At 44.5% G+C, this 15702-nt stretch overlaps 2 protein-coding genes across 5 annotated transcripts in view; both read left to right on the plus strand.

The window, feature by feature from the left end:
- Nucleotides 1-15702, plus strand: part of LOC136620525 (class I histocompatibility antigen, F10 alpha chain-like) — a 114169-nt gene that overhangs the window by 68230 nt on the left and 30237 nt on the right. The gene's annotated exons all lie outside the window — the stretch shown is intronic.
- LOC136620517 (class I histocompatibility antigen, F10 alpha chain-like) overlaps nucleotides 5300-15702 on the plus strand; it is a 106967-nt gene continuing 96564 nt past the window's right edge. The window contains exon 1 of the mRNA XM_066595348.1: nucleotides 5300-5408. Within this exon, the coding sequence (XP_066451445.1) occupies nucleotides 5351-5408 (58 nt within the window). The 5' untranslated portion in view covers nucleotides 5300-5350. The remainder of the gene's footprint in view (nucleotides 5409-15702) is intronic.

Genomic DNA, 15702 nt, shown 5'->3' on the forward strand with positions numbered 1-15702 from the left:
CCCCCACCCGGCCCATCACTTACCAGGACAGCTGGACGGCGGGACAGCTGGGCGGCTTCTCCGGACAGCTGGGCGGCTTCTCCGGACAGCTCGGCAGCTCTGCACCTTCCTCTAACAGAGGAAGGTACAGAATGGCCGCTCCAGCGCGCTCCCGAGCAGTGACAGCTCGTCTGCGCATGCGCAGAAGAGCTGTAGCGGGGAGCACACTGAAGCGGCTCGTGCTGAGAGGAGAAGACCGGACTGCGCAAGCGCGTCTAAAAAAGCAAGCTGCCGGCGAATTTAGACGGAACCATGGAGACGAGGACGCTAGCAACGGAGCAGGTAAGTGGAATAACTTCTGTATGGCTCATATTTAATGCACGATGTATATTACAAAGTGCATTAATATGGCCATACGGAAGTGTATAACCCCACTTTGTTTCGCGAGACCACCCCTTTAAGTTATGCTCACACTGATGGGAGCACAGCGGTGGGGACTGTCTCACGGACAGCGGTGTGCTGCAAAGTAACAGTAGCGCAGGCACAGAGTAGATTTCTGGAAACCCTGTTTTGAACAGCGGCGTGGTCGTGAGTAACAGTCACCGTAAGCCTTCACCCACGGCACAACACTGCAGTAGACCCACACATAGCTAATTGGAAGCTAGGTGCTTGACAGGGGGCGTTAACTGCAACAAGGCCAGGTCAGCCCCTAGCTTCCGGTGGAGACAAGATACAATAGTACCCATTTTAGGTGTGCGGCAATATTTTTGGATGTGTTTCTTATGGTCAGACCTAAACCTTCGTGTTCTGTCACACCCAAATTTTAAAGGGGTTTTCCAGTTAATTGAAAATGGGAGCCGTGACTGCAGTTACAAGCGCCAGCCACTAAACGGAGGTCGACGTAGAAGCTTCGGCTCAGACCTCTGTTATTGCAGCGCTGACAGCATGTGCCTGCACAGCTGATTGGTCGGGGTCCCGAGCGTTGGACCCTGGATGATCAACTATTGATCAACTATCCTGAAGATAGTTTATTAATAGTATTTCCTTGGAAAACCCCTTTAGCCATTGCTACTGGTGATGCCCCTGAATTAGCCCAGTTGTAACCTGCCCCCTATAGCCCGGCTATATACTGCTCCCATAACGGCGCCACCTGTCAGAGTTTTCTTAGTTAACACCTTAGTGGTGAAGCCTGTTTGAGCTTTAGTGACCAAGTGAAATTTTGGAAATCTGACATGTGTCACTTTAAGGGTGTATATCGGTCTGGTTTTCACACCCTGCCGATATACGCTGCTCCTCTCTGTAAGGAGAGGAGGCGGTATGGGCAGGGAGCTAGTTCATTGAGCTCCCACCCCCTCTTCGCCCCTCTCTACTGTTTGCAATGGAAGGGGGTGGGACGGGGGTGAAACTTACATATATACACTTTATTATAGAAGCACATTGGAAAAACCTGGGTTCACACAGGATTGTTTCACAGCGGAAATCTCACGGTTTTGCTGCAATGAAAAACTGCAAGTTTCTGCGGGATAAGCGCAGCTTCAAAACCTGCGTCACTTAGCCGCGGTTTTTGGAGCTGCTTCGTCACATGCTTTTTCATTGTGGATGGCTCTCCTTCTATAGGAGCGATCCCGCAACGGAATGAAAAAAAAAAATTGACACGCTGCGTCCCAGGAATCTGTGCCACAGCATCAGCTAATGCCAGCTTTGCAGCGACGGATCGTCTGCCCTGTGTGGACGAGATTTTTGACAAATATTGTCCATATAGATGGCTAATTGCCTTCAGCTAAACCCTCGCTTCTGTCAGCATCACCGGGGCCCTATTTACACCGCCGATAGTGAGTTGTGTCCGGGATTCTTGTGCACGACTCGCAGCACACGGACACCCCGTCCCCGTGCTGCGCCATATGCGGTAGACGGCACATTCACACCTATATAACAAAGGTAACACCAGGCGACGTGTATGTGTGTGTGTATATATATATATATATATATATATATATATATACACACACTGGGGGTTAGCTGCAGCACGAGTGTATTAAAAGAGAAATCACTGGAGGCTCTTTAAGTCCTGACAGCGAGGAGTAGTGGCGCTCGCTCAGCTCAGCTCGGATCCACATATATTCTGACAGCGAGGAGTAGTGGCGCTCGCTCAGCTCAGCTCGGATCCACATATATTCTGGCAGCAAGGAGTAGTGGCGCTCGCTCAGCTCAGCTCGGATCCACATATATTCTGGCAGCGAGGAGTAGTGGCGCTCGCTCAGCTCAGCTCGGATCCACATATATTCTGGCAGTTTATTCTCATCCATAACCCCAAGTAGATCTGAGCGGTCAGACCTGAGATCACATGACCATCTGGGGGAAAAGAGTCCGGGAGCTTCAGAAAGAAGGAAATAACTAACAAAGGTAACACCAGGCGACGTGTATGTGTGTGTATATATATATATATATATATATATATATATATATATATATATACTGGGGTATAGCTGCAGCACGAGCGAATAAAAAAAACATCCCCGGAGTGGCCCTTTAAATCCTGGCAGCGAGGAGTAGTGGCGCTCGCTCAGCTCAGCTCGGATCCACATATATTCTGGCAGCGAGGAGTAGTGGCGCTCGCTCAGCTCAGCTCGGATCCACATATATTCTGGCAGTGATGAGTAGTGGCGCTCGCTCAGCTCAGCTCGGATCCACATATATTCTGGCAGCGAGGAGTAGTGGCGCTCGCTCAGCTCAGCTCGGATCCACATATATTCGGCAGCGAGGAGTAGTGGCGCTCGCTCAGCTCAGCTCGGATCCACATATATTCTGGCAGCGAGGAGTAGTGGCGCTCGCTCAGCTCAGCTCGGATCCACATATATTCCGGCAGCGAGGAGTAGTGGCGCTCGCTCAGCTCAGCTCGGATCCACATATATTCTGGCAGCGAGGAGTAGTGGCGCTCGCTCAGCTCAGCTCGGATCCACATATATTCGGCAGCGAGGAGTAGTGGCGCTCGCTCAGCTCAGCTCGGATCCACATATATTCTGGCAGTTGGTTCCCATCAGCTAAACCCTCACTTCTGTCAGCATCACCAGGGCCGTATTTACACCGCCGATAGCGAGTTGTGTCCGGGATTCTTGTACGCGACTCGCATCACACGGCACACGGACACCCCGTCTCTGTGCTGCGCCATATGCGGTAGACGGCACAGTCACACCTATTATTATCAGACGAGACTCACAAGACAAGAGGAGGGGATGGGAAAAATCGCCCCTGTAAGCAGACACATTGCAATGATTGGATCTATTTTTGTGCTTCTCCCAACTCATAAAACTTGCGCAATGCAATCAGTCGTGTAAATACACCCTCAGGCCGGGCTCACTCGGATGGGTCAGAGTCCGCACGCGAATGTCTGCAGCGTAAGACTTGCGATGCATCGTGAAAAGTAATTGTGAATGGTCACAGCAAAGCACGGATGTGTGCGGTTTTCCAATGTGGATGTACGCATATGAGCAGCGCATCTTCAACGCAAAAAAAACCAACCAAGACATGAAAATGACACCAGAAAGTAATAGCACACCCGTCAGGTGAGATTCTCCCCGTTTCTATGTGTTCTCATACCGAGTTCCAAGCGTTTACGCTGTTAATACGTAATGTTTATTGTATAGCGGCTGCGGGACGCATGTATCCAGTGACTTCAGTGGAGGCCGTCTGCGCAGAATCCGTGTAGCAATAGAGTATGCTGCGATTTTTCTTCTGCTCACAGAATACGCAATTTGGACCCGCGAGTGTGAAGGAAAATTTGAAAAAACATGCTTTTCAATGGCTGCATTTTACCGTGCGGACGGCGATTATGGTAACCGCAAATCAAACCCTGCCGTGTGAGGCCGGCCTGGGGGTCCGTCTATACGGGTCGGGTCTGCTGGGTGTCCGTCTATACGGGTCGGGTCTGCTGGGGGTCCGTCTATACGGGTCGGGTCTGCTGGGGGTCCGTCTATACGGGTCGGGTCTGCTGGGGGTCCGTCTATACGGGTCGGGTCTGCTGGGGGTCCGTCTATACGGGTCGGGTCTGCTGGGGGTCCATCTATACGGGTCGGTCTGCTGGGGGTCCGTCTATACAGGTCGGGTCTGCTGGGGGTCCGTCTATACGGGTCGGTCTGCTGGGGGTCCGTCTATACGGGTCGGGTCTGCTGGGGGTTTTGTCTCACCAAAGCCGTTTGTGATGTTTTCCCGCTGCTGCAGATTTCTGGGGGATATTCTGTATATCCCGCCCTGTATGGACGCTCCCTGAGGGAGGCGCCATTCTGCAGTTCTTCCATGCTCTGCTATAATGTCCGTCTCTGTAGCAGCAGTAAGCTGCAGTACTTGGGTACTGCGGTGCGGTGACATCTCCTCCTACGGCCGCTGCTCTCTGTACAGGACATTACATGGATGTCAGCAGTGATTATACAGTAAATGGCGTCTCCAGCGATGAATATATCTCCGTGGTGACGGCGGTGTCCGTCCGGCTCTGGTCACACCGCTGTCAGGCTTCTGTCCTCACAGATACGTCACATCCATCATCATTCCCCTTTATCATCGGTCAGATATCGCTTGTTGTCGCCGGATGGAACCGCGGAGCTCGCCGCGCCATTCTGTCCTCCACAGAGCAATGAGAAGCTGATGAGGAGAGCGACACAATGGTGGACAGAGGCGTTATTATTACACATCACCATGGTGATCACAGCGGACCCCACAGACCCAGCAGACCTCCCTGCCCGGCTTACTCCTCATTATCAGCTCCTCACACCTCACAGACCCAGCAGACCTCAATGCCCGGCTTACTCCTCATTATCAGCTCCTCACACCTCACAGACCCAGCAGACCTCCCTGCCCGGCTTACTCCTCATTATCAGCTCCTCACACCCCACAGACCCAGCAGACCTCCCTGCCCGGCTTACTCCTCATTATCAGCTCCTCACACCTCACAGACCCAGCAGACCTCCCTGCCCGGCTTACTCCTCATTATCAGCTCCTCACACCTCACAGACCCAGCAGACCTCCCTGCCCGGCTTACTCCTCATTATCAGCTCCTCACACCCCACAGACCCAGCAGACCTCCCTGCCCGGCTTACTCCTCATTATCAGCTCCTCACACTTCTCTAGAAATCTCCATTATTTCTGGAAAATCCCAACATCTTACTTTCACTTTCTCCGCCGTCTAACATCTCCGGCCTCACTCTGCCCGGTAACTGATGACAAGCCGCAGATTTATTTTACTATTGGTGGAGAGGGTACCTTCCGTCCAATCAGAGCTGAGCTCCGCCTCCAGTCTGCGGAGTCACTGACTGACGGCTCCAGGTGTTTGTAGGAAGTTCTTTATGTTCTCGTCACTCGGGGTCTACAATGTATCAGGATGATGAAGATGTTCCCCCTCATTGAGCTTCTCCTTCATTTATCTGCAGTGTATTCTGGTGAGTATGGAGGGGGATCAGTTATTATATCCCTTATCTGCAGTGTATTCTGGTGAGTATGGAGGGGATCAGTTATTATATCCCTTATCTGCAGTGTATTCTGGGGAGTATGGAGGAGGATAAGTTATTATATCACTTATCTGCAGTGTATTCTGGAGAGTATGGAGGGGGATCAATTATTATATCACTTGTCTGCAGTGTATTCTGGGAAGTATGGAGGGGATCAGTTATTATATCACTTATCTGTGGTGTATTCTGGTGAGTATGGAGGGGGATCAGTTATTATATCACTTGTCTGCAGTGTATTCTGGGTAGTATGGAGGGGATCAGTTATTATATTACTTATCTGCAGCGTATTCTGAGTAGTATGAAGGGGATCAGTTATTATATCACTTATCTGTAGTGTATTCTGGGTGAATGGAGAGGGATCAGTTATTATATCAATTATCTGCAGTGTATTCTGGGGAGTATGGAGGGGATCAGTTATTATATCCCTTATCTGCAGTATATTCTGGGTGAATGGAGGGGGATCAGTTATTATATCACTTATATGCAGTGTATTCTGGTGAGCATAGAGGGGATCAGTTATTATATCACTTATCTGCAGTGTATCCTGGTTAGTGTGGAGGAGGATAAGTTATATCACTTATCTGCAGTGTATTCTGGGGAGTATGGAGGAGGATCAGTTATTATATCACTTATCTGCGGTGTATTCTGGGGAGTATGGAGGGGATCAGTTATTATATCACTTAGCTGCAGTGTATTCTGTGGAGTATGGAGGGGATCAGTTATTATATCACTTGTCTGCAGTGTATTCTGGGGAGTATGGTGGGGATCAGTTATTATATCACTTGTCTGCAGTGTATTCTGGGGAGTACGGAGGGGATCAGTTATTATATCACTTATCTGTGGTGTATTCTGATGAGTATGGAAGGGGATCAGTTATATCACTTGTCTGCAGTGTATTCTGGGTAGTATGGAGGGGGGTCAGTTATTATATCACTTGTCTGCAGTGTATTCTGGGTGAATGGAGGGGATCAGTTATTATATTACTTATCTGCAGCATATTCTGAGTAGCATGGAGGGGATCACTTATTATATCACTTATCTGCAGTGTATTCTGGTCAGTATGGAGGGGATCAGTTATTATATCACTTATCTGTGGTGTATTGTGGGTAGTATGGAGGGGATCAGTTATTATATCACTTATCTGTGGTGTATTGTGGGTAGTATGGAGGGGATCAGTTATTATATCACTTATCTGTGGTGTATTGTGGTTAGTATAGAGGGGATCAGTTATTATATAACTTATGTGCGGTGTATTCTGGGGAGTATGGAGGGGATCAGTTATTATATTACTTATCTGCAGCGTATTCTGAGTAGTATGAAGGGGATCAGTTATTATATCACTTATCTGTAGTGTATTCTGGGTTAATGGAGGGGGATCAGTTATTATATCACTTATCTGCAGTGTATTCTGGGGAGTTTGGAGGGGATCAGTTATTATATCCATTATCTGCAGCGTATTCTGGGTGAATGGAGGGGGATCAGTTATTATATCACTTATATGCAGTGTATTCTGGTGAGCCTAGAGGGTGTCAGTTATTATATCACTTGTCTGCAGTGTATTCTGGGGAGTTTGGAGGGGATCAGTTATTATATCACTTATCTGTGGTGTATTCTGGTTAGTATAGAGGGGATCAGTTATTATATAACTTATCTGCGATGTATTCTGGTGACTACGGAGGAGATCAGTTATTATATCACTTATCTGCGGTGTATTCTGGTCACTATGGAGGGGATCAGTTATTATATCACTTATCTGCGGTGTATTCTGGTGACTATGGAGGAGATCAGTTATTATATCACTTATCTGCGTTGTATTCTGGTCACTATGGAGGGGATTAGTTATTATATCACTTGTCTCCAGTGTATTCTGGGGAGTATGGAGGGGGACCAGTTATTATATCACTTATCTGCAGTGTATTCTGGGTAGTATGGAGGGGATCAATTATTATATCACTTATCTGCGGTGTATTCTGGTCAGTATGGAGGGGATCAGTTATTATATCACTTATCTGCGGTGTATTCTGGTCAGTATGGAGGGGATCAGTTATTATATCACTTATCTGCAGCGTATTCTGGTGAGTATGGAGGGGATCAGTTAATATATCACTTATCTTCGGTTTATTCTGGTCAGTATGGAGGGGATTCGTTATTATATCACTTGTCTCCAGTGTATTCTGGGTAGTATGGAGGGGGACCAGTTATTATATCACTTATCTGCAATGTATTCTGGGTAGTATGGAGGGGATCAATTATTATATCACTTATCTGCGGTGTATTCTGGTCAGTATGGAGGGGATCAGTTATTATATCACTTATCTGCGGTGTATTCTGGTCAGTATGGAGTGGATCAGTTATTATATCACTTATCTGCGGTGTATTCTGGTCACTATGGAGGGGATTAGTTATTATATCACTTGTCTCCAGTGTATTCTGGGGAGTATGGAGGGGGACCAGTTATTATATCACTTATCTGCAGTGTATTCTGGGTAGTATGGAGGGGATCAATTATTATATCACTTATCTGCGGTGTATTCTGGTCAGTATGGAGGGGATCAGTTATTATATCACTTATCTGCGGTGTATTCTGGTCAGTATGGAGGGGATCAGTTATTATATCACTTATCTGCAGCGCATTCTGGTGAGTATGGAGGGGATCAGTTAATATATCACTTATCTTCGGTTTATTCTGGTCAGTATGGAGGGGATTCGTTATTATATCACTTGTCTCCAGTGTATTCTGGGTAGTATGGAGGGGGACCAGTTATTATATCACTTATCTGCAATGTATTCTGGGTAGTATGGAGGGGATCAGTTATCATATCACTTATCTGCGGTGTATTCTGGAGAGTATGGAGGGGATCAGTTATTATATCACTTATCTGCAGCGTATTCTGGTGAGTATGGAGGGGATCAGTTAATATATCACTTATCTGCGGTGTATTCTGGTCAGTATGGAGGGGATTAGTTATTATATCACTTATCTGCAGTGTATTCTGGGGAGTATGGAGGGGGACCAGTTATTATATCACTTATCTGCAGTGTATTCTGGGGAGTATGGAGGGAATCAGTTATTATATCACTTATCTGCAGTGTATTCTGTGGAGTATGGAGGGGATCAGTTATTATATCACTTATCTGCAGTGTATTCTGTGGAGTATGGAGGGGATCAGTTATTATATCACTTGTCTGCAGTGTATTCTGGGGAGTATGGTGGGGATCAGTTATTATATCACTTGTCTGCAGTGTATTCTGGGGAGTACGGAGGGGATCAGTTATTATATCACTTATCTGTGGTGTATTCTGATGAGTATGGAGGGGGATCAGTTATTATATCACTTGTCTGCAGTGTATTCTGGGTAGTATGGAGGGGGATCAGTTATTATATCACTTGTCTGCAGTGTATTCTGGGTGAATGGAGGGGATCAGTTATTATATCACTTATCTGCAGGGTATTCTGGTCAGTATAGAGGGGATCAGTTATTATATCACTGATCTGCAGTGTATTCTGGTGAGTATGGAGGGGATTAATTATTATATCACTGATCTGCAGTGTATTCTGGGTAGTATGGAGGGGATCAGTTATTATATCACTTATCTGTGGTGTATTGTGGGTAGTATGGAGGGGATCAGTTATTATATCACTTATCTGTGGTGTATTCTGGTTAGTATAGAGGGGACCAGTTATTATATAACTTATCTGCGGTGTATTCTGGGGAGTATGGATGGGATCAGTTATTATATCACTTATCTGCAGTGTATTCTGGTTAGTATGGTGGAGGATCAGTTATTATATCACTTATCTGCAGTGTATTCTGGGGAGTATGGAGGAGGATCAGTTATTATATCACTTATCTGCGGTGTATTCTGGTGAGTATAGAGGGGATCAGTTATTATATCACTTATCTGTGGTGTATTCTGGTGAGTATGGAGGGGGATCAGTTATTATATCACTTATCTGCAGTGTATTCTGGTGAGTATAGAGGGGATCAGTTATTATATCACTTATCTGTGGTGTATTCTGGTAAGTATGGAGGGGGATCAATTATTATATCACTTGTCTGCAGTGTATTCTGGTTAGTATGGAGGGGGATCAGTTATTATATCACTTGTCTGCAGTGTATTCTGGGTGAATGGAGGGGATCAGTTATTATATCACTTGTCTGCAGTGTATTCTGGGTAGTATGGAGGGGGGTCAGTTATTATATCACTTGTCTGCAGTGTATTCTGGGTGAATGGAGGGGATCAGTTATTATATTACTTATGTGCAGCATATTCTGAGTAGCATGGAGGGGATCAGTTATTATATCACTTATCTGCAGTGTATTCTGGTCAGTATGGAGGGGATCAGTTATTATATCACTTATGTGCAGTGTATTCTGGGTAGTATGGAGGGGATCAGTTATTATATCACTTATCTGTGGTGTATTGTGGGTAGTATATCACTTATCTGTGGTGTATTGTGGGTAGTATGGAGGGGATCAGTTATTATATCACTTATCTGTGGTGTATTGTGGTTAGTATAGAGGGGATCAGTTATTATATAACTTATCTGCGGTGTATTCTGGGGAGTATGGAGGGGATCAGTTATTATATTACTTATCTGTAGTGTATTCTGGGTGAATGGAGGGGGTTCAGTTATTATATCACTTATCTGCAGTGTATTCTGGGGAGTTTGGAGGGGATCAGTTATTATATCCATTATCTGCAGCGTATTCTGGGTGAATGGAGGGGGATCAGTTATTATATCACTTATACGCAGTGTATTCTGGTGACCATAGAGGGGATCAGTTATTATATCACTTGTCTGCTGTGTATTCTGGGGAGTATGGAGGGGATCAGTTATTATATCACTTATATGCGGTGTATTCTGGTGACTACGGAGGAGATCAGTTATTATATCACTTATCTGCGGTGTATTCTGGTAACTATGGAGGGGATCAGTTATTATATCACTTATCTGCGGTATATTCTGGTGACTATGGAGGAGATCAGTTATTATATCACTTATCTGCGTTGTATTCTGGTCACTATTGAGTGGATCAGTTATTATATCACTTGTCTCCAGTGTATTCTGGGGAGTATGGAGGGGGACCAGTTATTATATCACTTATCTGCAGTGTATTCTGGGTAGTATGGAGGGGATCAGTTATTATATCACTTATCTGCGGTGTATTCTGGTCAGTATGGAGGGGATCAGTTATTATATCACTTATCTGCAGCGTATTCTGGTGAGTATGGAGGGGATCAGTTAATATATCACTTATCTTCGGTGTATTCTGGTCAGTATGGAGGGGATTCGTTATTATATCACTTTTCTCCAGTGTGTTCTGGGTAGTATGGAGGGGGACCAGTTATTATATCACTTATCTGCAGTGTATTCTGGTGAGTATGGAGGGGATCAGTTATTATATCACTTCTCTGCAGTGTATTCTGTGGAGTATGGAGGGGATCAGTTATTATATGACTTCTCTGCAGTGTATTCTGTGGAGTATGGAGGGGATCAGTTATTATATCACTTGTCTGCAGTGTATTCTGGGGAGTATGGTGGGGATCAGTTATTATATCACTTATCTGTGGTGTATTCTGATGAGTATGGAGGGGGATCAGTTATTATATCACTTGTCTGCAGTGTATTCTGGAGGTAGTATGGAGGGGGATCAGTTATTATATCACTTGTCTGCAGTGTATTCTGGGTGAATGGAGGGGATCAGTTATTATATTACTTATCTGCAGCGTATTCTGAGTAGCATGGAGGGGATCAGTTATTATATCACTTATCTGCAGGGTATTCTGGTCAGTATAGAGGGGATCAGTTATTATATCACTGATCTGCAGTGTATTCTGGTGAGTATGGAGGGGATTAATTATTATATCACTGATCTGCAGTGTATTCTGGGTAGTATGGAGGGGATCAGTTATTATATCACTTATCTGTGGTGTATTGTGGGTAGTATGGAGGGGATCAGTTATTATATCACTTATCTGTGGTGTATTCTGGTTAGTATAGAGGGGACCAGTTATTATATAACTTATCTGCGGTGTATTCTGGGGAGTATGGATGGGATCAGTTATTATATCACTTATCTGCAGTGTATTCTGGTTAGTATGGTGGAGGATCAGTTATTATATCACTTATCTGCAGTGTATTCTGGGGAGTATGGAGGAGGATCAGTTATTATATCACTTATCTGCGGTGTATTCTGGTGAGTATAGAGGGGATCAGTTATTATATCACTTATCTGTGGTGTATTCTGGTGAGTATGGAGGGGGATCAGTTATTATATCACTTATCTGCAGTGTATTCTGGTGAGTATAGAGGGGATCAGTTATTATATCACTTATCTGTGGTGTATTCTGGTAAGTATGGAGGGGGATCAATTATTATATCACTTGTCTGCAGTGTATTCTGGTTAGTATGGAGGGGGATCAGTTATTATATCACTTGTCTGCAGTGTATTCTGGGTGAATGGAGGGGATCAGTTATTATATCACTTATATGCAGTGTATTCTGGTGAGCATAGAGGGTATCAGTTATTATATCACTTATCTGCAGTGTATCCTGGTTAGTGTGGAGGAGGATAAGTTATATCACTTATCTGCAGTGTATTCTGGGGAGTATGGAGGAGGATCAGTTATTATATCACTTATCTGCGGTGTATTCTGTGGAGTATGGAGGGGATCAGTTATTATATCACTTATCTGCAGTGTATTCTGTGGAGTATGGAGGGGATCAGTTATTATATCACTTGTCTGCAGTGTATTCTGGGGAGTATGGTGGGGATCAGTTATTATATCACTTGTCTGCAGTGTATTCTGGGAAGTACGGAGGGGATCAGATATTATATCACTTATCTGTGGTGTATTCTGATGAGTATGGAGGGGGGATCAGTTATTATATCACTTGTCTGCAGTGTATTCTGGGTAGTATGGAGGGGGGTCAGTTATTATATCACTTGTCTGCAGTGTATTCTGGGTGAATTGAGGGGATCAGTTATTATATTACTTATCTGCAGCATATTCTGAGTAGCATGGAGGGGATCAGTTATTATATCACTTATCTGCAGTGTATTCTGGTCAGTATGGAGGGGATCAGTTATTATATCACTTGTCTGCAGTGTATTCTGGGTAGTATGGAGGGGGGTCAGTTATTATATCACTTATCTGTGGTGTATTGTGGGTAGTATGGAGGGGATCAGTTATTATATCACTTATCTGTGGTGTATTGTGGGTAGTATGGAGGGGATCAGTTATTATATCACTTATCTGTGGTGTATTGTGGTTAGTATAGAGGGGATCAGTTATTATATAACTTATCTGCGGTGTATTCTGGGGAGTATGGAGGGGATCAGTTATTATATTACTTATCTGCAGCGTATTCTGAGTAGTATGAAGGGGATCAGTTATTATATCACTTATCTGTAGTGTATTCTTAGTGAATGGAGGGGGTTCAGTTATTATATCACTTATCTGCAGTGTATTCTGGGGAGTTTGGAGGGGATCAGTTATTATATCCATTATCTGCAGCGTATTCTGGGTGAATGGAGGGGGATCAGTTATTATATCACTTATATGCAGTGTATTCTGGTGAGCATAGAGGGGATCAGTTATTATATCACTTATATGCGGTGTATTCTGGTGACTACGGAGGAGATCAGTTGTTATAGCACTTATCTGCGGTGTATTCTGGTAACTATGGAGGGGATCAGTTATTATATCACTTATCTGCGGTGTATTCTGGTGACTATGGAGAAGATCAGTTATTATATCACTTATCTGCGTTGTATTCTGGTCACTATTGAGTGGATCAGTTATTATATCACTTGTCTCCAGTGTATTCTGGGGAGTATGGAGGGGGACCAGTTATTATATCACTTATCTGCAGTGTATTCTGGGTAGTATGGAGGGGATCAGTTATTATATCACTTATCTGCGGTGTATTCTGGTCAGTATGGAGGGGATCAGTTATTATATCACTTATCTGCAGCGTATTCTGGTGAGTATGGAGGGGATCAGTTAATATATCACTTATCTTCGGTGTATTCCGGTCAGTATGGAGGGGATTCGTTATTATATCACTTGTCTCCAGTGTATTCTGGGTAGTATGGAGGGGGACCAGTTATTATATCACTTATCTGCAGTGTATTCTGGGTAGTATGGAGGGGATCAGTTATTATATCACTTATCTGCGGTGTATTCTGGAGAGTATGGAGGGGAGCAGTTATTATATCACTTATCTGCGGTGTATTCTGGTGACTATGGAGGGGATCAGTTATTATATCACTTATCTGCGGTGTATTCTGGTGACTATGGAGGAGATCAGTTATTATATCACTTATCTGCGTTGTATTCTGGTCACTATGGAGTGGATCAGTTATTATATCACTTGTCTCCAGTGTATTCTGGGGAGTATGGAGGGGGACCAGTTATTATATCACTTATCTGCAGTGTATTCTGGGTAGTATGGAGGGGATCAGTTACTATATCACTTATCTGCGGTGTATTCTGGTCAGTATGGAGGGGATCAGTTATTATATCACTTATCTGCAGCGTATTCTGGTGAGTATGGAGGGGATCAGTTAATATATCACTTATCTTCGGTGTATTCTGGTCAGTATGGAGGGGATTCGTTATTATATTACTTGTCTCCAGTGTATTCTGGGTAGTATGGAGGGGGACCAGGTATTATATCACTTATCTGCAGTGTATTCTGGGTAGTATGGAGGGGATCAGTTATTATATCACTTATCTGCGGTGTATTCTGGAGAGTATGGAGGGGATCAGTTATTATATCACTTATCTGCAGCGTATTCTGGTGAGTATGGAGGGGATCAGTTAATATATCACTTATCTGCGGTGTATTCTGGTTAGTATGGAGGGGATTAGTTATTATATCACTTATCTGCAGTGTATTCTGGGGAGTATGGAGGGGGACCAGTTATTATATCACTTATCTGCAGTGTATTCTGGGAAGTATGGAGGATTATATGTTATATTAGATGATTATTATTTCTCTGGTATGTTGTGATGTCACTGTAGTTTATATATTGATATGCTGTAATCTATAAGACGGCAGGAGGTAATTTGCACCCTTGAAGAAATGCAGCTATTGTCGGTGAACTCGGCGTTTGTTCTTCTGTCGCTAGAGATGATGCAATCACCGTGTGACTGTATGGCGGTGTCGGGGCTCAGTCACACGGACATTTCTCCGCATGTAAAAAAGATCGCACTAGATAGAACCAATGCTCTTCAATGTGAGCGGTCATATGTGCGAATTTTACATGCGGAAACGCAGAGCGCATGTAAGTGTGGCAAAACAGCATTCAGGGGTTTCAGCTTGCGCTCAATGGGGTCGGTGGCAGCACCGACCCCATTGAGAACATATAGTGAGGATCATGGCCCTCTGCCACAGCTGTCACAGCGGAGTGCGATGTTCTTCCAATAAATTCAATGGAGCGGCAATATAGCCAGCTCGATTGATAGCAGTAAGATGCTGGCAGCAAGCCCTTCACTGATTTTCGGAGAAGGGCTTAAAATATAAGCTCTTCCCTGAAAGCCATCCTAAAAATGTGCAAAAATTGAAAAAAAACTATACTCACCTCTCTGCAGCTATCGTCTTTTTGAGCAGGAAACGCTGCTGGGTGCATCAGTTATGCGCACAAAAATTTGCGTGTCAAAACCGCCCGTGTGACTGAGCCCTTACTGCGCTACATGTAAATACTTGGAAAACACTGTGGGACATTTACTGAGGAAAGCGAGGAAAAAAAAATAAGCACATGACGTGCGCCAAATCTATTATATATTACAGAACATAGAAAATAGGGGAGCAGCTAAGGGTCATAAAATGTGATACATTTATTAAAGACGTGTGTCAGTTTGTGGTGCGAGTTATTGGTGTATATGTACACCTGCTATAAGGGTGGCTTCACACAAGCATGTGCGTAGATTGGTGTGCACCCCTGTACACGCAAAAGCACGTGTATGCAAGTCCGCACATTGTCTTTAATGAAGCCGCGTCTGCTGACGGTGGCTCCATTGAAGACAATGGTCTGCCGGCACCCCGTAATTGTTTAATTGTTTTTCAGGGAAGAGCTTTAAATATAAGCTCTTCCGTTAAAAACAAACATTTTAGTGTAAAAAAAAATATACATATATATAAAAATATACTTACCTGTCCGCCGCTGCCATGTAACCCGCAGGGTTCAAGAACACATCTGCCGCATGCGGC

The sequence above is a fragment of the Eleutherodactylus coqui genome, chromosome 3 (assembly GCF_035609145.1).
Source record: "Eleutherodactylus coqui strain aEleCoq1 chromosome 3, aEleCoq1.hap1, whole genome shotgun sequence".
Taxonomy (NCBI): Eukaryota; Metazoa; Chordata; class Amphibia; order Anura; family Eleutherodactylidae; genus Eleutherodactylus; species Eleutherodactylus coqui.